General features: G+C 42.0%; 1 protein-coding gene across 7 annotated transcripts in view; it reads right to left on the reverse strand.

The window, feature by feature from the left end:
• Positions 1–22798, reverse strand: part of SYNE2 (spectrin repeat containing nuclear envelope protein 2) — a 195512-nt gene that overhangs the window by 59345 nt on the left and 113369 nt on the right. For 6 of the 7 annotated variants that reach the window (XM_054198076.1, XM_054198074.1, XM_054198077.1 and 3 more), the window contains exons 66-81: positions 22270–22389; positions 21353–21454; positions 15420–15605; positions 13429–13596; positions 12390–12515; positions 11336–11448; positions 10547–10688; positions 9340–9471; positions 8608–8760; positions 8141–8350; positions 6916–7017; positions 5753–5872; positions 5383–5583; positions 3699–3872; positions 2978–3109; positions 909–1105 (exon numbers count right to left, since the gene is read on the reverse strand). In XM_054198076.1, coding sequence (XP_054054051.1) covers positions 909–1105; positions 2978–3109; positions 3699–3872; positions 5383–5583; positions 5753–5872; positions 6916–7017; positions 8141–8350; positions 8608–8760; positions 9340–9471; positions 10547–10688; positions 11336–11448; positions 12390–12515; positions 13429–13596; positions 15420–15605; positions 21353–21454; positions 22270–22389 — 2378 coding nt within the window. The remainder of the gene's footprint in view (positions 1–908; positions 1106–2977; positions 3110–3698; positions 3873–5382; positions 5584–5752; positions 5873–6915; positions 7018–8140; positions 8351–8607; positions 8761–9339; positions 9472–10546; positions 10689–11335; positions 11449–12389; positions 12516–13428; positions 13597–15419; positions 15606–21352; positions 21455–22269; positions 22390–22798) is intronic. The other variant, XM_054198078.1, reaches the window with a different exon arrangement.

Raw genomic sequence — 22798 nt, forward strand, 5'->3', positions numbered from 1 at the left:
GACACACACACGACTGTTCTTATCAGTTCTTTTCAGCTGGTCTGCTCTCCCTGAAAACATTCTCTTCCTGTATTCACCCAGCAGTTGCCAGGACAAGCTCACATAGGTAAAAAGAGCTTTGCTGGAGGTCAAAACCACCAGAGGAGATTGTACACACTGCAAGATACAGTGCAGAACACACAGCAGGGGTGAATAACAACAAACACTGGCATGTTCTGTCCACACTATGGGTCCAGACAGCCTGAGCTCAGAGCACACAGACCAGGTGCAAGGGAGAGTTGAGGCTGGTACATCAGCTGGTGGACCGGGCTATAGAGACCCAAATTGCCTCCATCTGACTGCCAGGACTGCATTGGCAGTTGGCTTGAGGCATGTGAAAGCATTGAGCACGCTTGGATCTTCCCCTTTGGAGAGCTTCAAAACACAAGTTGAGGCCGTATGTCATCCAGGTCTTGAACATTTGTAAGGTGGGTAGTGTACATGCACAGACAGGCGCATTACGCCTTTGTATGGGAATCAAGCCTAGCTTGCATTTGTAGCAGGACAAAATTCTTAGGGCAGCATGATCAGAGCTTGTGCTAACACTTCCAACATACAAACTGCAGCACGATGCAGCTAACTCTCACCTAGATGCACTGACTTTGCAATGGCAGCAATCAAAATATTCTTCCTATAAAAATAAGCAGGAAGTGAAACATTTGTCTATGCAGTGAGAGAAGATCAGCTTTGTAATAAAGGGACACTTTTCTGATCATCACTGTGTTGTGGTTTTTTTATTTTTCTCATTTTTAAGTTAAAGGAGCTATGTTTTTTATTAATTCACTGTCATATTTCAGAAAATACATCTATAGAAGGTCAGAAACTAATTTCTAGCTGATATCTCTAACTGCTTTCTGAGTTATACCCACCTGACCAAGAGTTTGAGTAACGTCTGAAGTCGATGTAGCTCATGGCCAACTTTTTTGTTTAAAGACAACCATTGCTCTTCCAGCTTCCCAGTCTGGCTTTTTATTTCTGGACAGCTCACAGCAGTCAGCAATTTCTTCCCTTCTTTCACCATCTGGTACAGCCTGGCATGCTTTTCATCAATGCTGTTTTTGATTTGCTATCAGAATATGGGAAGTTTGCAAAACAATAGTATTTTAAAAACTGAAAACACAGCTAGAAAGACACTTATCATTTGTTCTAACTACTTAATCTCACATTTCTTCTGTCGTGTATTTTATTTTCCAAACGGAACAAATCTGTACTTCATTACATGCAAAGGGGCACAGGGTTTTTTTTGTTTGTTTCCTCTGGATAGATCAAGACTGATCTCAATATAATTGAGATACATTATCAGAATGACTGTGTTATGATTTGATGGGCTTTTCTGACACACGTAAACCTCAAGCAATGGAAAAACACTCTCTATCAGATCTGGCTGCATTGTCCAAACATATGACTGTCCCCAACAGAAAGTTATTGCCCTCTTGTTCTTAGAGGGCCTTCCGGCTCTATGATATTTAAAAAAAAAAAAAAAATGACGACGTTACCAGTGTTTTGAAGGAAGCTGTTGGGATAATTATTGAATAAAGGTGGCAGGGATGAACAAAGAACGAACAGTGAAGACATTAAGTAAAAGACACAGGAGTGGTCTGGTTTGCTTAGACAACTGAATAAAAACCAAGCATCATTTTACCATTGCTACACTTCACTGGAAGATCAAAATACGAAAAGGGAAAAAAAGAAGAAAAAACCCCAACAACCAGGAAGTAGATCAGCCCCAGAGAGAAGGCAGAAAATAGCAACTGTGTGACGTGCAAGTATTTCACTTGCCTCCAGGCATGAGGCTTGTTCAATATTATTAATAGGGATATTTCTCTCAGAGGAGTTAAGCCCCAAAGATTTTTATTCTCTTTGTCCTTGAAACTGTGAAGCTCCAGTGCTGGGACTCCCCCAAAAGCATCTTCTAAAGCCTTATTATTTTGTTTCTGATGTCTTTAAAGACAAATAAAGACTTAAGAGTGAAAAGTTAGTTACGAACTTAAAAAACCAAAGTGAACCAGGCAACTTCACAATCAATGGCTATGCAAATATTTCATGTCTCCTGTCTCAGTGTGACAGGCATCAAAAGCACCAGAGGGCCACTGTGATTGTAAACATCTACTCTCCTTTTTGCCTTTATAGTCTATGAATCTAGATATCAACCTGGACTCAATATACACCCAAAGACTCAATTCAAAAATTTCTAATAGAGTGGGTCCTCCGAAGACTGAGAAAAGTCAAACCTGTGAAGAATGCAGAGCACTCTCTGAAGATTCATCATTAAGTTTATTGAACGCTATTTCTTCTTAATTTTATAAAACAACCATAAAGGCTGCTTTCATACCCTTCTATTTAAATGTGTTTAAAACATAGATAAAATGTTTCCAACTGGACTTGGTGTTCTACATAAAGGTGTAGCTCTCCCATCAGAGATGCATCTGGGAACAAACCAGGAGGCTATTTGCCATTCTATACAAAAGGAATTTTATTCTCTTTGGTCATATAGAAATCAGGACCCCTCATTTTGAATTCTCAGGATTTTAAATGGAGCTGGTAAATCTGTAGACCTTCTATTGCAACGAGGGGTTCAGATATTTGAAGGCACTGGGTTGATTTTCCTCTTCCGTATTTTCTACACCATGGCATGAAATTTTTCCTGAATTACAGAGAGGTGGTTCTGTGTTCATTCCAAGGCTCCCTGCTGTAGTTGGGATCCATGTAGCCTGCATACTATCTTCTCCCAAATATCTGCATTTGGAGACCAAGTTCTAAAGTAGCTATAGTCATTAGTCCCACTTAAATGAGCTTATAGCCCCTGGCTGAAATTAGCAACCCAATTTCCTGCTACTTTTTGAAGTTAAGTTTTCAGCTTGCATCTACACGCAGACAAGGACATAAAGCTATACAGATCCATGAAGAAAACCAGTCAGAGACACAGACACACAAATACCTGTAGAATTGCAATCCTTTCCACCAATCTTTCTTCTGTTTCTTCAACCAAATTCACAGAAGGCAACGTAGAGGCAAGTGCCTCCAACTCCTTATTGAAAACTAGGCATTCATCATCAAATTCCATCCATTCCTAAAAAATACATTCCATCATTAACGTAGCACAACCTATCTGCCTTTTTGCTGCACCATACTGAGGGCTTAATGCTTATTCTAGCACCAGCAGCTCTAATTTTAATGAAATAGAACACAAAAATAGGTGAATAGTATGGAAATATGAAAGTGAGACGTGACTGCAGCAGAGAAGAATTTATTAATTCATTCTCCAATATCTTCAAGGTTTCTTATTTTAAAGTAGTATACTTAATTTTTTACTCTCTAGGGGTGTTTCAAGATCAATTTTTAGGTTTTATTTTAAAGTGGTGCTGGTATTTTTGTGCCTTAAATGGCTCTCCTGTCAGACCAGGCACTCAAAAATTACTGCAAGAAGTCATAAAGTCCCCCCCATGTCAGAGTAATGGGTTGAAATGTCCGCTTTCAGAGGTTTTCAAGGAAAAAAGGCAGCTTACTGACACACACAGAACAAGTAATAGACTGTTGCTGTCCAATGGAAACAGGAAAGGACAACTACCAGCCAAAGAATCACTGGTGCAGAAAGGGTTCCCCTAGATGCAACTCTTCTTCCCTCCAGCTTTTACTCTGGGTTTCTTTTGACTCATTACCTTTAACAGGCTCTCTAAGTGTATACCATACTGGCAGGCCTTCTGCTCCAGCAACTTGACTTCATTCACCAGCACTCTCCAGAATTCCTCTCTCTTTTGTAAGATGGAGGGAGTCACCTTCTTGGAAAACGCTTGCATGAAAGCCATACGGGTCATGAGGTTGTGGAAAAAGTCCTGAAAAAAAACCCCAAAAGTTAAAGCATGTTATTAAGGGCATTATCCAAATGCCTCTTAAATGCTGACAGGCTTGGGGCATCAACCACTTCTCTAGGCAGCCTGTTCCAGTGTTTGACCACCCTCTCAGTAAAGAAGCACTTCCTAATGTCCAGTCTAAATCTCCTCTGGCACAGATGAGACGCATACACTATTTTCATTTATACATTTCTAAAGAAAAAGATCTACATTTATACCTTCAGTTCATACGAAATACAAACACGTTGCAGGAAGATGACGGAAGGAAGTGTTTAACTATAAATAAATTCATAGTTTAGCATGAGGTAGTTATCACCTGACTGCCACTATCCAGTTTGTTTTACCTGGATGGGAGGTGACTCCAAGCATCAAGGGTATTAGCAGTTCTAAGGCCTAAGTAGTAGGCAGGGCACCGTAATCCTTTGGGATAACTGGGTAACAGTTTGATTTAGTTATGGCTCAGCTGAGCTCTTGGGAAACATCAGAATCTCAACAGAACACTTTCCCCCACCAAAAAGCTTTGAGGGTTTAAGATCACACTCTTCAACCAAGATCATCTTCACTAAGAACTAATAACTAGTACAAGAATTTCACTTCAGGACCATACCCCAGGCATAATCTATGTGAACATCTTTAATAAGTCTTGATAACTAGGGTAGGAAAAACGGCTTTTGCAGTTTTCTTTTGCTTTTGTAAATCAATGTATGTATATTTGGACTGCAGATAGATTATTTGTTTCCCTTTGTAAATGAAGTCCTAATATTTTGCTTTGCTAAGGGCAATTTGCGAGTGACAAACACAATTCCTATGACTCTGGAGTAGTGGCTTGCAGTGCTTGGCATCATGAAACAATTCTTAAGGGAGTTTGAGCTATGTGGAGCAGTTAAATCAAGGCATTGACATGACAGAGACACCTTTGAGTGACTAGCATTGGCCAGGGCTTCTTGCCAAGCGGCAGGACAGTGAGGATGCAGGTGCATTCTCAGCCGTCTCTCATCAAGCACGTACCAGCTGGGTAAAAAGCACACTGGGCTGCCAAGGGAAAGACCTAAACTATCCTCTCTTCAGAAAAGGAACTGTTATGGGTAAGCTTCCTCCATCAGATCATGATGGCACAGAATGCTGACAGCAAAGGCTCAACTCCCAGTTACTAGTCATCAACTTCAGGAACCTCAGTACTAGAAGGACATGTGTTTTTCTCACATATCAATATGTTCTGAGGTAAGCCAAAGTATTATTAGACTGACAAAACTGAAATCCTGATCTTAATTTGTCACCAAACCTGCAGTTGTTATAACAACCTCTCTTTCATATTCTAGTGGGTCCTATTTTGGTCTACTGAAAACCTTTGCTTTGTTTTCTGCACATACTCCAAACCTTCCCCTACGCTATTAGCTAGTTATTCCTCTCCATAACACTGGAGAGAAACCAGTCACAGAAAATAGCGCTCCTGCTATGCTGATCTGAGCGGTCCTGCAATAGCATCTTATACCTTGTGATTTTCCAGGTGAGACAGTAGAGCTGCTCTGCTTTTTGTTAGCTGCTTTGGGTCTTGTGCAATTTTCTCTTGTCCAATAGCTACCAGCTCTGCAAATCCATGAAGTAAGTCTTCATACTGGCTCTCACTGACGAAAGGCGAGTGCAGCTCTGCATACTTTGCTTTCAGAATCCCCCACATGTCATCCAACACATCCTACAATGTAAACACAGTTTAGTGATTCACGAAGGACAGAAATGAATCCTACAAACCCACACAAACATTCCCAGAATACAAAATAACCATCAGCCTTTTGATGCTAAAAATACCTTGCTTAGAAAAATCAAACCTTGCTGAGTAAGTGGAACCTGTACTGTGCTCTTACCTCTAATTTATAAGCTTCCTGGATTAAGGTGATAGGTAACTGAAATCTTTCCCCATGGCCTCTCAGTTTTGCTACTTGGTTTTCAAAGTTTTGCAGCTCCAAAGCACAGGCATCAGTTTTCTGAATCAAGGACAAAATAAGCTATTAGGTAGAGTCCTGTTCCATCACATTTCCTATTATCGCTAGTACTGCAGCAGATCCAGAGGCTGGATCTCTGCTGTGCCAGTACTGCATAAGTTCACAATGAGACCCTGAGATCCAATGAGCTTATAAACTAAATAGACAAGACTGTTCATGACACAGCTTACTGGGTTCACACAACACAGCCAGGAATGGAATTCAGGTCTGGTGTCTCAGTCCAACATTCAACACGCATTTCAGTTTACTAATTCAAGAACAGCCATTAAAAGGCATCATGGACTCAGAAAATACCATTTTTTCTTGTGAATTAGAAACACTCAGTCAGGGATGTATTGAGACAGGTTCTCTCTGAAGGAGGGGAAGTTATGTACTTCTAGCATTCCTTTTCCAAGAGTGGTTAACTTGACAGAATATATCTAAGGCAGCAGTCCCTGCTAGGGGATTCAACAGTTCTGAACATATCTTTCAGCCTGGCCAGAAAGTTATGCCTGTAAACAAGGTTATGAGCCTGTAATAAAAAAAAAATGTTTCAGGACACCCTCTTTGCTTCACCAACAAGCAGATAGATGGCTGATGACCATTCTGGGATGGATATGCAGTCTATTAATTTTTAATTCTCTGCTATTCCCTATCAAGGCCGAAGAAAATAGCTTAACTGGTCAAATGCCATATGATAAAGTGCTCATAAATGCTGAATAACTAGACTTAAATGCGGGAGTTCTATTCCCACAAAGTAAAGCTAGTTTTACATATAAAAAGGCACAATGTGTGAAATGCTGTACTTTGCATAGCTCTTTTTCTTCCCTGCTATAGCGTAATTGCTCTGAGAGGTTGTGGAGAGACTGGTTTCTCCACTCCAACTACTGAAAGGACTGGAATTAGGTCTCACTATGGATTGGGGTGTAGAAGAAAAAAAAAAAAAAAAAAAAAAAAAACCAGCAGCAAATACTGAACTCTCTCCTCCCATTCTTAAAACCTCAAACTTTAGAAAATATGAAACTTAATAGACTGAATGAAATTACCTGAAGCTGTTCAGAAATATTACGTCCACGTATTGCATTCAAGCATTGTTGCAGAGCAGCTTTTTTCTCAGTTAACTGATCATAGAGCCGCCTGGTTTCATTCTGCAGAAGAATCAAACATCACAAGTATATTACATATCATGAATATAGTAATGACGAGACAAAAGTACACAGCAAACAAAATGGTTACCTCTTGTGACAAAAGCACTTTTTTCCCTCTTTAAAAAACCAAAATAAAGTATGTGCATTATGGGCCTAATGCAGTAATTTAGAGAGGGAAATTCGGTAGTCTGTGTAGTGTAAGAAAGCAGATCACTCTGTCACACAAATCCTCTATGACCGTAAAAATTTGTGAAACTCATAGAGAAACAAATTCTTCTCTTCTGAAAACGAGAAAATGAGCCCATTACTGGTGACTGATGGAGCTCCATGGATTCTGCATAAATAAACATTGCAAGACTAGTCCTGCTACTATTTGGAGACAGCATCCCAGTGTTCTTCAAAGGAACTGTTTTATTATTCAGCAGTGAAGAGCTAGGAAGACTTGCAGATGATGAGCATACTGGCGTTTTGCTGGACATTGGAAACTGTATTTCAAAGACCAGGCTTTTCTTTCCTTACTTCAGCCTAAATACCTGATCTGAATATTTTCCAGCAATAGCTAGTAGATTTAGCCCATCGCAAGAATCTATAGAAAAGTTTCTCATTATCTGCTTTTCTGAGAAAGAACAAAAAAATGCAAATTCACAAAACTATGGCTTCTGCTACTGTGGCACAAAGTTTAAAGGAACAGTAAATACAAAGGGTCAAATCAACCTCCAAAACATAGCTAAAAGTAGCCCAAAAATGGCAACAAAAGGGAGTGTGTCCATACAGCAGCAGAAAGAATATATGAAACCCTCCTTGGCCTAATCTCTACACACAGAACCTTGCTTTAGCCTGTAGCTCCACATGCATGGGATCCCAGGTTACTTCCATCCTTTTTACGCGCTAATTTCCTACTGTGATCAAGGCCTCTAAGGTAGTCAGCATTACAAACAGCACTGTAAACAGCAAAATTAATTTACTTCTTCAGAGGCCAAGACTAGTTTGTTTAGTATCAAAAAAAAAAAAAAAAAAAAAAAAGAAAGCCCATTATAGACTGCTCATCTGCAACCTAAATGCATTCACACTGACAAGTCTAACAGATGCTATGAAACAAGATGTGCATTTGGCAGTGGAGTACCTGATAATTGCTATTATGATCCAGCCCAGCTTTCACTGAGCTGCTCCTTGAGGCAGTGGCAGCTTGAGTTTGTTCCAGCCGCGCCTGCAAGTTGTTAAAGCACTCGCAGAACACATCTGTGCTCCCACCAGCGCAGCTAATAGACTTCAGAAGATCATCCTTTCTATCACTTAGATCAGCGTGAAGTTTTTGCAGCTCGACAGAAAGAGTCTAAAGGGTTGAAAGAAAGATAACATGAGTGAAAATGGTCTCTATCCAAGGACTCTTGCCTGTAAAAGGCAGCAGGACTCAAACTGATAATTTTTGTTAAAAGCTATAGGCCCAAATCTGTGCAACACCAGATAGTTTGGTGGAGTTATTCCTGAATAATATCAGCAAAACAGAGAGGAACTATCAGGCCATATGTATTCTGTTGTAACAGAAATCCGCTGGGGTTTCTCCTTCCCTGGATGCTTTAGGACAGTTACCTCAAAAAGAGCTTGCTGCACAGCTGCCTCTTCGGTGGAGAGGACTGAGGTGTTTAACATCTCCTCCATGTTATTCAAACATCGGCTGATTGCCAGAAGCAGCTCAAACAATTTTCTGTCCAAATTGGAAGAGACTTCCTCTGCCACATTATCCTGGATAAAGGCAAGTCAGAAGTTTTCAATACTTTCACCCAAGGCATGGCTAAGATCTATTCACTTGTATAAGGTTAGAGGTTCAGTCAGCTAATAACTAAATCGAATTAATGCAATACTGAGGGACAGACTCCATGAGACATTTATATGTGTATAATATTCAGAGCTGTCAGGGCCAAAGCTGAGAAAATGACCTTTTATGTATTGGGAGTGGCTGTGGTCTTAAAAGTCTTTAATCTCAGGAATGGGCACAATACAATTTGTCTTGTCAGCTCCAATACTGCAGATTTACTGAAATCATTCACAGGCTCCTTGCTTTATGCAGTTTGAGAAGTTTTATCCACACTAGCAAATCTTTGGATTCAGGTAGCAGAAGTATCGTAGCTGAAACTTGAAATGTTTCCTCTCAAAATCCTAAGGTGATTTCTACATTACCGTCCATACCTGACGCAAAGCTACACTCTAGCGAATGCCATTTGCAACAATATGATTATTGGCTATGTTTCCTAGCAGCCAAACAGTGACTTGTGTCTAGAATCCCTGGTATTTTTTTGCAATGCTAGGACATGCCATTTTTACCTGTGCATGAACCACATTTGCTTCTTGGCTTAGGTCTCCCAGCTGAACAGTGAAAGTTTTCAGTTCTTCCACAGTTGGGGTTCCTGCACTAGCAAATGTGCCTCGGGGCAGCATGTTCATCTTTGTTGTAATCTAACATTTGGAAAAAGAACATTCAAATTAGGCGAACAGCTCAAATGAAGCCAGGGCTACGAGCAACCAGATAACATTCCTATCAAAAAGCATTAAAATGAAAGTTTCAAGATATTAATGTAAAGGACCTGGATAGCAGGGTTCCCCTTTTACTGGCAAAAATTCATTGGGTAGGCTATGCCCTGATGGGAGATTGACTGAAAAGGAGCCTCTGATTCCCAGCTTTAAGGGCCACAAGTTGTAGTTTGTGTTAAGGCAGCCCGGCTGCCCACTGCAGTGTAAGTCCTGCCTGAAAAAGAAGAGCTGACATTCGTCCTGCTCTAGGTGAACATGCTCTGGCAGGGGGATTTGGACTAGATGATCTCCAGAGGTCCCTTCCAACCCCTATCAGTCTGTGATTCTGGGATCTCTTTACATGACCAATATTGTTCCATGTAACACATTAATTTCAGAGAACAGGGAATCTAGTCATTCTAATTGAACGTGAACAAAACCACTAATAACAGAAATTATAGTTTTGTCCAAGCAGTAAAATTCTGCAGTCTGTTCAGAATAAATACATAGCGTGGTCTTGTTGCGGTCCAAACTCTGTTTTTGATATGCGAGAAAAGAGAGAACGCAATGGTGAATGGCAGAACAAAATTTAAGCCAGAGATTTGTTTTGATGAAAATGTTTTTTCAAGAATCTCAAGAATTGAAAATTGCAAGAATTGAGACTCACATCACATCCATGAAAATCAGCTGGGAGCTTGTTGGCTAACTAACTTAGTTCTCTTGAAAGAATTAAGCAGATAACATCTGGTCTGAATGTTAGCTACAAGGATACCTATGTGCTACCTATGTGCTCTCACAGTGTTCTTAGTAGCCACTACTTCAGACACATTATTTACTTCAAAGTAAAATTAAAAGACAATCATGAAAACAGGATGCAGAAAAAATTTCCTCTGGAGAGCGCCTGCACAGACTTCAGTTATCTGATGAAGAGACATGATACGATGCAGGAAGATACACTAATTGCTATATTTACCACAACCAACTGCCTGCAGAAAAAGTGTTTTTCTGAACTTAAACAGACCTGAGGTTCCACAAGCTGGCAGAGAGGAGACTTCATCTTTGATGACAGCTCTTCTTGTAAATATTGCCATTTATTACCCGTTTGGTCCTTTGGAGTTAAGGTGGGATCAGCCTGCTTGCTCTTTGGATCAGATTCCCCATTGCTGTATTGAGAAAACATTGTTACAATGGCAAATACTGAAGCAGAATAAGCAAAATTAGATTTGTAAGACTTCTTGTATAAGATTAGTTTCTATTGCCTCAAAACTAGAGTGAAACCAAGTGTATGGATGATCTTTAATCCAAGCTTGGATACATTTCTTTGGGCTTTTCCGTTCCTGTGAAAGGCGCCTGCTGGCAACTTCCACCTCTGAAATGACAATATGGGGAGCATAGTCCTGCAGTATGTCTTGGTTCCATGCTGGAAGGTGCACGATCCCAATATCCTCTTTTCAAAGATGCTGCCTTTAAACCTAGCTAGGTGCCTCCGTGCATTTGTACAGTAAAGGCTGCGAACAGAGATACCCAGCTTCCCTCTGGATGGGCCTGCTTTAGTTTATAGCAGGTGTCAGTCCTGCCTGGTATCAAGACTGACTCTTAAAAACTGGAGTCAGGCCACTATCAAAGAGGCTGTCTCATAAACAGGACTCCATTTCTCTAGACTGTTGATGGCAGAAATCTCCCAGCTTCTGCAATTTTTCTTCTAAAGGCAGACATCCCTGCACAGAACCTGTGGTGTCACTGCAAGGTTTCAGCAGATTTAGGCAGTTTTACATCACTGAATTTGGTAATTGATTTTGTTATTTTGTACCTTGATTCTAATTTCTGAGTCACGCTGTCCTCAAACTGTGGCTGCATTTTTTCCACGCATGACTCAATGAAGTCAATGAGGCTTTTCTGCTCAGCTGCTTTTGCTTTCAGATCCTGTGCACAGAGAACAGAGTGAACAGTAAAATCAGTTGTGTGCACTGTATTAATCTGAAATAATGAACGTGCTTTTCCAATCACATTTTACATTAATTCATTTAGCAAAGAAAGTAAGAATACAACTGCCACCATGAGATGCAGTTTATGTGCAAACATGAGTTTACCAAACAGTTTTCTGAAAATGTGTATTTTTATGGAATGTATTTCTGCCTGAGCTAAAGTTTGAAAAGCAAAAACAATTAGTGAGAAACAACTCATGCATATGTGGAAATTTAAAGGCTATTGACTGTCATCCTTATACAGAGAAAAAGGCATGGGAAAATGGGGATTTGCTCAAATATGAGGTCAAGTTCCATTAGTTAAAAGGAGAGTATTGAGCAAAAAGTGAGCAATTTTAGCAGGATCAATCAATTTCTCCAACTCTTTTCTAATAGCCTGAAAAGAGCAAAAGCTAATTTTGAGATAGCAAAACAGAAGTAGTTTACAGAGCACAGAACATCACAGGATATTTTTATTGTGTTAACAACCTTAAAGTCATTGTGAGTTAGCCCATGGGAAAACGTTCACAAAGCTTTACCTTCAAATTTATTTTCAAAAGCAATGTCAATATATAGATTCAGATTTCATAATACAACAATGCTTCAAAGATAGGAGATTGGAGGGATAGGTGCTGCCATCCGAATCATTATGATACAAGGCAAGTGTCAGGGTACCACCCAGCTTCGTAGTATTCCAAACCTTTCGGACACAGGATTTTAGGAGTGAGCCCTTTCTCCATCCTGCCAAACTCCCCTAATCCTAGAGAAGAGAGGTGGCCGAAACCTACCCCTCACAGACTTGATCCCACAGTGGAAACTGCAGCAGGTAATAAACACAGCTGTCTCCCACACCCACAGGGAATGTGTAGCAGCCTGGCTCCCGGATGGTAGGAGAATTACCTGTGGGTGCTGGAAACCGTTGTGCCAAATGAGCGGCTGTTCAGCAAGGGCAAGCTGAGGCATGCTGGAGCCATCTGAGTGTAGGATCTCAAGGGGCTCTGGGTCAATTTTTTCCCTGTTGTGAATCTGTAAAAAGAGAGACCCATTGTGGAAAGGCTTCCAGACGTGACAAGAGGGCAGAACCTGCAGGTGCAGTGTGGGGAAATGGCGAAAGCGGAGCTCTCTCGGACTTACCACACATAGAATCAGCAGTGCATAAACACAATTGCTGTTCTTGCAAAGATTTCTGTCAAGTTCCATTTACTGAAAGTTTGATCCATTCTAACCTGCTGCTGAAGCCCTCACATTTCTCTCCCTGACAGTTACAAGGCTTGTTTTGCTTTTCCTGTTAGCAGATTAATTTATACTAACCTTCCATTCTTATTGTCTGACCAAATTATAGGGATGTGCAATTTATGATTATAAGTTTGCTTATGCACCTGGATTTTCTATCTGTCTGTGCTCACAGAGATATTTTAGCAGGAGGCTCTACCAGTGTTAATTTTCTCCTGGGCCATGCAAGCTCCCTTTCAGACTGTGCTCCTCCAGCACCAGAGAGACTGTGGCTGCTTTTACACAAACACATCAGGTGTGCTTCTCTGCCCCTTGCACAACAGAGTGGGAATTAGCTCTCAAACTGGGAGTTACTGTCTCACCCATTGGGAAACTCAGCAAAGACTGTGCAGCTGTGGCACGGGAGAGCTGTCAGAGTCACTGCCCTTGCCATTTATGCATTCGTCAAATAGAAAGTTACCGCTTGACCTCTGTCACTGAGCACTTAAAGCAGAAAAGATGTTGTTCAGGGACTTATTAAAAACCCACCACTTGCTGCAAACTACAAGTAATTATGCAGCACTGTGAAGTAGAATAATAGCAAACCTGACATTTCTGATTGACTTTTTTCGCTTCCTTGCTTCACATGGTGAGCTGTAACTGCTCTGCAACTACAGCACGTTAAAGCACTGTGACTCTTGCTCTGCATAGCATTCATGTGCTTTACCTGCTCTTCACTGTATCTGTCTTGAAGCATTGCCTGGAGTTTTTCTAAATCGCACTTCACTTCCTTCAGCTTCAAGGAAAGCGCCTCTGTCTCTTGTTGGTACTGTGCACTACCTCCACAATCTTTCCATAAAGAAAGGACATTTTGTTCAATCTCTGATAACTTCACCTAAAAGGGACAGCAGTCAATTATTCATTCTTAGAAGTACAACACTCCTTTCCTGTTAACATTCTGAAGTCAATGCTCACACTTCCCTTGTCTGAAAAGAACAGAAACACACAGACAAAAAGGGAAATAGCTGCAAATGCCCTACATTTTCTCCAATATAATCTCTTTTTATTCTGAACAATTAAATAAATCTGTTTCAAACAACAGCCTCTGCAGGAAGTTATATTAACTCAGATATGGAGTAATAAAAAAGGAGAGCAGAAATGACAGACTCCATTTGGATGCAACCAAGAAGGCAACACACCCCAACGGGGGAGGAGGCGGCAGCGCACAGATTGCTTGCATCACGCTTTGGGAGGAATGATGTTGAATTACCAAAACATAGTAATGTTACCATGTATCAGCCAGGCCATTGTAAACTGTTGGGGTCTGTTTTTTCATTCAAGCTGCTGTGAATCAAAGTGCATCTCTGCGTTACTTTAAACTCATGTTTTTAAGGTGATCCGGAGTCAGGTACCATGGCTCAACTGCAATACATTAACTGCTTTACATCATATGTCCATATCTAGAGACTGCTTCTGCTTAGTGCTATGTGTATTTTTATGTGTAGATCTTTACTAGAGTAAAGGGAGGTTCTTCTAACCTCCCTCCCACCCCCCTGCCAAGTTTACATCTTAACATTGAGACAAACTGTTAAAAGCCAACAGGAATTCAGCAGCACTTACAGTTGCCTGAAGCCTGCTTGTTTTTACTAGTTGGAACTGCCCTGTTGAAGCCTATGCTGACACAAACCCTGAATGGGATCCAGCCACAGCCAGCTACTTAGGTGCATTCAGAATCCTAATTTCCACAGTTCAGCACCCTAGCACTTGGCTGAATCACAGCCTAAACCCAGAGGCACTTCTTGGCGTGCATTTCAGTTCCTATTAAAAAAATCCCACCCAACAACAACAAAACAGCTGGAAATATTTCCTACTAATTTAAAACGGGGACATTTTGGTATTGGCTCTTTTATGGTGAGTGAACTTTGTTCCTTTAGGTAGACTCAGTGCTTGAAGCAAACAGGTACACCAGACTGGCACCACAGGGAACTTCAAAAGTGGCATGCCAGCACATTTTCTTCTAATCTGCACACCAGAGAAAAAAAGCTGCATGCCAGGACTCCCACCGACCCCAGCCCACCACGCCAGTCCTGTTTTCCTCCACTCGTTTTCACCAATGGGTACCACCCACTCCTCTCCTTCTCCTGCCATCCGGGGCAAGAGGCTGCCCTAGAAGTACGGCAGAAGGTCGAAATACCGCCACTACTCACAGAGGGCAGGGAAAAAGGCCCTGTCTTTCTACCTATGCTGGCAGCTTTTTGCAAAAAGTGCAAAAGAAGAATTTACTAATTTGGAAGCTATCTTATACCAGTCTTTTAAATCACTCCGACAAAAATAGATAGTGAAAATGTAAAAAGAAAAAAAATATTCCTTTTTTTCTAGCCGATTTATCATGATGAGACCAACAAAGAATTGCCTTTTCATAGAGGATTCAAACTGTATTGAGCCACGTTTCTGAAAATAATCCAAAGAAAAACAAAGCTTTAAAAATACTCAAGAGTTCTACCTAAATCCCCCAGATGGATAAAGATTCCAATTCTAAAAATAGGTATTTTAACTAAGCCCTTGAAAAGCTGCACCTGAAACTGAAGCCAAGCGGTTACCTGTTTTCTGCACAATAAGTGGGGAGAGAAGCAGTAAACACAGCTTTTCTGCAGACACACCCCCCAGGGAAGGGTGACTTGTCTGGATGGCAGCAGCACACTGACCACTCTGTCTTACCTCGTAATCAGCCAGCTGCTGTTCCACCATCTGCTGCATTTTGGGGGTCTGGGGGTCTGACCCCAAGGACACTTTAGTTTTGTCTAGGCATTGTTCCAGCTCAGCAACCTGGGCCTGGCACACCTGGAGGATCGTTTCTGGCTCAGGCCTGCCACCATCCACCACTTCAGGAGGCAGCGTGTCACTCTGAAGCAAAACACATGAAAGAAACACAGTTATCTATCTGGTTTTTTCTTTCTTTCCCCTCCCCTTACCAGTGGGAAATGTTTAACTTTCACACTCACAGAGCTCCGAAAAAACTTTGCCACCGTGTTCCCAGATTAAAAAGGAGAAAGAAAAAAAAAAAAAAAAAAAAAGGAAAAGAGAAAAAAGAAAGAGAAACTCAGCAGACAGGTGATCCCGGATCTAGTGTAACAGGTTTCCAGCAGCGATTTGCATTTGTACAGGTATACCTGAGCGCACAGGAAGTGGGATGACTCACCATTAACCAGTTCTCCCCTGAGGAGAGTTGTTTTTCTGTGGGAGTTAGATGTAAAAGCAACGCAGTTTAAAGCTGCAAAGCAAGCTCTTGGGCAATGCTTATAAGCTACTTGCATGTTCGGTTCCAATAGTCAAATATGCTTTATTTGGGCTCTAGGTCACACAGAAAAGAATGGTGTATTTTTAAGTATGTCTTGTGCAATTCTTTCTACTTATTTGCTCTCCTTTAAGAAGCAATATTGCACACTTCCGTAATAAGGAAAAGTCTAAAGTGCTTGGAGATATCAGCAGTTGTTTGGAAGGCTGTACAAGATAGGTATATACCTCCAAGACATGCAAACACTGGTACTTAGTAAGTAAACCAAGCACAACATCACAAGAACAAAACTACCTGTACACTCCCACAGCTCTAGAGCATACATTCAGGCAACCAAGATGGTCAGTGGTAGTGCACAAGCTCTGTGTTAAAATGAGATCTGGCAGAAAATCAGAGTGAAAATGCATTGTTTCAGCTACCAATGTCTTACTTTAATCATTACTGTTCTTATTTATCTCTAAGATAGTTTGGGACAGTGTCATTAAACACAGAAAGTAAATCTGAGTATACAGATCCCAGAACAGTCTAAATATGTCTACTGAGGTATACATGACTGAAGAAATAAAAAAGTACCAGTTTACCTCAAGTTCCACCCGAAATTTCTAGCTCTAGTTCTGTTTTAGTTCATTCGGTTAAATAACAACACATTACGCATGTATAATACTGTGCATGACAACCTTCCGTCACACACGTATGCGTATGTAAGCATTTAGTTCACACTTACGGCATGCCCTGCCACTCCCCAGCCAGACATTGTTACTGCAGTAAACTTTATCCCCTTCCTCTACAGAAATAGAAACTCAGATATATAGTCAAATGAGTTGAATAAAACAAACCAGTATCGTTTGTGCAGGCATTCATGCACCCATCATGTGTTTGTGTGCCGAGACCATGGAGGCGTCACCAGGATGACAGTTACAGTATGACAACTAAGATACAGTAGAATCATAGAATGGCTTGGGTTGGAAGGGACCCTTAAAGGAGCAGGGACATCTTTCATTAGATCAGGTTGCTCAGAGCCCCGTCCAAACTGACCTTGAATGTTTCCAGGGACGGGGCACCTACCACCTCTCTGGGCAACCTGTGCCAGTGTTTCACTACCCTCAGAGTAAAAAATTCTTTCCTTATATCCAGTTTAAATCTGCCCTCATTTAGTTTAAAACCACTACCCCTTGCCCTATCACAATAGGCCCTGCTAAGAAGTCTGTCCCTATCTTTCTTATAAACCCCCATTTAAGCATCGAAAGGCCACAATAAGGTTTTTAATAAGGCAGGGGGTCCTACTGACTAACTCCTGGAAGAGCTGGAGGTTTGCTTTCCTAAAATTCAGGGTCCTGACTTTACTCTTTGCCTGACCCATATCCTTCAGGACTGCAAACTCCACCAGTGTGTGATCTCTGCAGCCCACGCTACCTCCGATCTTGATACCACCAATTAGCTCACTTGCATTGGTGACCAACAGGTCCAGTAATGCATCTCCTCTCGGGGGACTGTCTACTACTTTCTTAAGAAGTTATCCTCTATGCACTCCGGGAGTCCCCTGGATTGCCTACAGCTCGCACGCTACTTTTCCAGCAGATGTCAGAATGGTTGAAGTTCCCCAACAGGACGAGAGCCTGCAAGCGCATTGCCTTCTGTAGCTGGATTAAGCAGCCTTTGTCAATAGGCTCTGCTATTGCGCAGCCTGTATAGACACCAACCACAAGGTGCCCTTTGTTGCCTCAGTCTCTAATTCTGAACCATATGTGGCTATTCTTCAGAGACAGCTTTTCACAGTATATCCATTTCTTTATGTAGAGGGCAACCCCCCTACCTGTCCTGTCTTGTCTGTTCCTTCTGAACAGCCTGTAGCATTGGTAGCTGCATTGCAGTCATGAGATTCATCCCATCAAGTTCCAGTAATGGCAACTAGGCTGTAGTTTTCTAGTAGCATGGTGGCTTCCAAATCCTCCTGTTTGTCACCCATGCTGCGTCCACTGGTGTAAAGGCACTCCAGCTGGGTTGTTGGCCATGTCACTTTCTTAGAGGAATGCCCCTTAATTCCTTTGAGGTATTTCCACGGTGTTTCCCTGTTGACTCCTATTACTTCAGGACTCCCTGGCTCATCTACATGAGACTTCAAGTGTGCGCCAGTGTACATAGCATGTCTCAGCAACAGGCTGAGGGCCCTTGCTAGCACCCTCTAGGAGGTGCACCTTAGCATTTCATCCCACAGCTTGTCACGGGCAAGTCTGCCAAGTTTAGTTTAAGCCTAGTTTAAAGCTCTGTCAATCAGCCCCACTAGGTCAAGAGCAAAGACCCTCTTCCCCGTTTGAGAAAGGTGAATCTCATCCCACGCCAATGTAAGAAACAACTAGTAATTTCCCCTAAACAAAGCAGCTTGAATGTCTCAAACACTCACAAGTACCAGGCCTTCTGCTAAAGGAACCGATAAGGCTAACACCTGCTTATCTCTTGTGTGATTCATGAGAGAGAGAAGAAAAACTCCTGGCACCCAGAGGATGAGCCTTACACAAACAGAATAGCCCTGTTTCTTCTCTGATGAAGGATGAGCTGTTTCTTCGGAAAGATGCTATGCCCGGTGGTGATCTTTGCCTCATTATCCACGAAATTCATATTAAAGTTGACACCGCTGCATATGCTAATGAAGATTATTGAAATCATGCTAAACATATATGACTATAGCTCTCATCTTCCCACCCAAATCATCCTACGCGTCACCTGGCGGGGGGAGAAACCTGAGACAAAACTGCCCCTACAAGTGGGCAAACATAAAAACGGGAAGACTTTCCCTGGAGAGGATTTTTGCTGAGAAGATTTTTCCCTGAAGAGACCCTGAAGAGATTCTTCCCTGGGGACACACAGAACAGCGCTCTTACGGCAACAACCCCTGTCAGCTGGACCGACGCTGGAACCGGGACCAGTGATCTCTTTATCGATCTCTCTCGATCTCTTCTTCTGTATCCCTTTGTTTCTTTCCTTTTCCTTTTCTCTTTTCTTTCAAAAAAGTAACACAAGACATACCGTGCCACTCGTCATAATTCATTGTATATCTGTTATTAAGTACCGCTTGCCATAATTTGTTGTATACCTGTTGCTAAGCAATGCAACGCATACCTTACTGCTTGCCACAATTTGCTATATACCTAACCAATTACCACAGACCTAGTTAAGACCTGGTTACTAATCTAATAAATGTTTGTATACAGACTTTGAGATTTGTCTCACCTTAATCCATGCTGCTAGGGATTTGCAAATCCCCCCTCTTTTCTGAGTGGGATGTGACAGCCAACAAGCCTGGTGCCGTGTAGGCTATCCCATTATCAAAAAACCCAAAATTGTGGTGGTGACACCAGCCACACAGCCATGTATTTATAGACTAGGTCCCTCTTTTTCTTCCAGTGCTGCTGCTCACAACTGGAAGGATAGAGGAAAAAATTACCTGTGGTCCAGATTCCCTTACCAATCATCCCAAGGTCTTGAAGTCTCTTTTGATTGCCCTCGGACTATGCGTTGCAGCTTCATTGCCACACGCAGAGAAGAGCAATAATGGGTAATAGTCCCAGGGCTGTACCAGGCTAGGAAGTTTCCTAGTGATGTCCTTAACCCAGGCCCCAGGGAAGCAGCAGACTTCCCTAAGAGGAGGGTCGGTCTGGCATATTGGACCCTCTGTTCCCCTCAGAAGGGAGTCACCTACAACTATAACCTGTCTTCTCTTCCTCATCCAGTAATTCAAATGTTTCTCGGAAACCTAAATTGTGGTTTAGGCTGCTATAACTGAATTTGGAAGCAGGTGTGTTTGCATGGGAAGGACAACACGCCAGAGGGAGGAAATGGTGTCGTTTAGCAATCACTAAGATAGTAGGAATTATTTAATTTTAGCCTGCAGTTAAGGTCTAAATGCAGAACATAATCGACCCATAAATCTCTACACATGCGCACACGTCTAGGGAAAACAAATAGATTTACCATTTATAAAAATAAATGTCTCCCATCTGCTACAGGGAGTTGTGTAGGGTATGGAAATGTCACAGTGTAGCAAAACACTAAAGTGGAAAAGATGTTGCAAGCAAAAAAGCTGTCTGGTATGGTTTGAGAAAGGAGGCCTTCTTTAAAAAACTTGTCTGCTTGAGCAGAGAAGGAGCCTGACTCACAGACTGACAGCACTCTCTCCACAGACCCCAAAGCCGCTGTGTCCAGCTCAAGACACCACTCCACTGAACTTCTGTATCACTGGGTCCCACAGGCTGTGGGTGCCCCTGAAGGCTAGAGGCTGACAAAACACAGTGGTGGCACACGAAGGTGCTAGGAGGGCGCGTGCTGTCTTCTAAGTCTCCTGGAAACCCAAAACATTCAGCTGGAGGTTGTCTTTTGAACACAGGTGTCTAAAATCCCGTTATCCTCAATGGAGAATTACTCAGTGCAGCCAGGGGTTCAGCTCAGCCTAACACAGACAAGTAGCGTGAGCTCAGCTGAACTGCTCGCTGTGTCTGTGTGCTGCAGTGACATCTCCTGTGGCTGCAAAGGGAGCTTAGGTATGTCCTGCCCACGCAGAGACCAACAGCATCCCAGTGTAGCAGAGAGAAAAAACACAGGGAAATCACACATACAATGACATCATATATAATATGCTCACATGAGGGTATTTCTTTAATACCAATACAGAATATATTGTGCTGCTGGCTGGGTTTTAATAGTTTTCTGTGGTTTTTTAACTATAAATTAAAGGTTAAGCATAATGGAAGGAGTCAGGGGGAATGGGAGACAAAGTGACCTGGGGACCTGCTCCCGCCCCTGGCAATGATGGATTCTGTCATCTTCCACGCTCTAAACACAGGGAGAACTGAGGCTGCTCTGCCACCAGTCTGCTGCTCTCAGTGTTCCTGGAGCGTTCGTGTCTGTCTCCATACGCTCTTTTGTATATAACCTCTAGGCTGCTGCCCACTCCTCCCTTAGCCTGTGCATACCTTCCACAAAGCAGCAACATATAGGAGTGTCAATCTCCTTAATTTCTCCTTTAACTGCCACTTAAAAATCCCACAGTTAATGTATATTTACATCACTTGAACCCCTCCATTCATGCCTATATGAATGCCAGCATCTTACTTCCTGAAAGTACTTGTGTTTGTTCCCTAGTAAAGTGCATTTTCAACGAGCGAGTCAAGATGTATTTATTATCACCCAAAGCAGCAATATGAAGAGGCCCACAAAGGCCTGTAGGTATCCTACCGTATCATAAATACTGCAACAAACTCCTGTAGCATAACCGTAACGAAACAGAGCCTCTGCCCACTAGGGAGGTTACACAACAAGCTCAGGTCACCTTGTTCAGCCTACTTCAGGCCTTCAAACTCACCATAGCTTGACTGCCATCACCTGTGCCAGGGCCTTCAGTGCTCTGCAAAGCAAATGTGTCCTCACCACTCTTCCTGTGTGACTGCATTGTCTCATCAGCATCCTGTAAAGAGAGAGGCAACAGCGGAAATATTTGTATCATTATTGCCTTGTTGTGCTAGAGAAGCCTCAAAGGGCAGCAGCCACTTGACCTATAGTGGTCCTGGCCTAAGAGTATTTACAGAGAGAAGTTCTCTTATGCCTGTAACTTTGATATACAGAAACTAACAATTGCAGCTATCACAGCATTATTGAGACACCATGAAGAACAGAATGCCTCCAAAATTGTAGCCAGTTGGGTGTCTTAGATGCTGATCTTCTCATGTACAAAGAGAACCTCTCCAACAAATCATCCCCCAACAAAATGCACGCTTTACAGCCTTTTCTAGGAATTAGTGAAACAAATGAGAATCCTATAATCATAAAATAGGTTGGGTTGGAAGGGACCTTTAAAGGTCATCTAGGCCAACCCCCCTGCAATGAGCGGGGACATCTTCAACTGGATTGCGTTGCGCAGAGCCCTGTCCAACCTGACCTTGAATGGTTACAGAGATGAGGCTGCTTTACTGCTTCCAAACATGCATTTCTATCTTTGGGTTTTTTTCAGGGCAGAAGAAATTAATATAGAATCATAGAATTATTTAGGTTGAAAAAGACCTTTAAGGTCACCGAGTCCAACCAATACGTGCAACAGGAAAAGAGATTTTAAATGGCAAAATCCAGTGTGATGTGGAAGATGGAGGATCTGAATAAGGCCATCATGTCCAGCGTTTCTCTAGTTCTCTTGCTTTGCAGACTTCAGCAATACCTAGGACTTGTGCAGATCTTTTCCACAAAGACGAGTTCCCAACCCCGTGGAGATAAACTTGAGTGCATTACCTGAATGATGCCATCCGACAAGGTACCAGAAGACCAGGAGGTTGCACTGTCTTCCTTGTGCCTTTCATCATCTCTTTCTGAAGGCCAAAAGCTCACATCTTTCTCTGTTGCTGTACTTCCCTTTGAAAGCAGTAACAGCTCAGCATTAGCTTGTGTACAGGAAGCTCAGATATTCCTTCAGGCAATGTAAGTTACTGTAAACCTTTAGTAACACTTTGCTCTACTTCTGCCTTGTTTACCTATCTTTATTATGTTTCCCAAATCCCACCTCTTCCCTTGCTCTATAGCTCTGCTGCAAGATGAATGGCAGCTGAATGACACTGATAGTTTTTTCTAGAGACCTCAGAGTATCCTAATTTTTTCATGCTATTTAAAAAAATTAAAAAGTGACAGGAAACGATTCTCCTGTTCTGTCCCCTGAAAAGTCCTGTATCTAAAGAAAACTGCATGAATGAAACTGCAGAATCAGAAACCTTGAAACTGAAGTGCTTGGATCGGAGTAGTAGGACAGCACCTCTATTCAAGCTGT

The sequence above is a fragment of the Rissa tridactyla genome, chromosome 4 (genome assembly GCF_028500815.1).
Source record: "Rissa tridactyla isolate bRisTri1 chromosome 4, bRisTri1.patW.cur.20221130, whole genome shotgun sequence".
In the NCBI taxonomy this organism is placed as follows: Eukaryota; Metazoa; Chordata; class Aves; order Charadriiformes; family Laridae; genus Rissa; species Rissa tridactyla.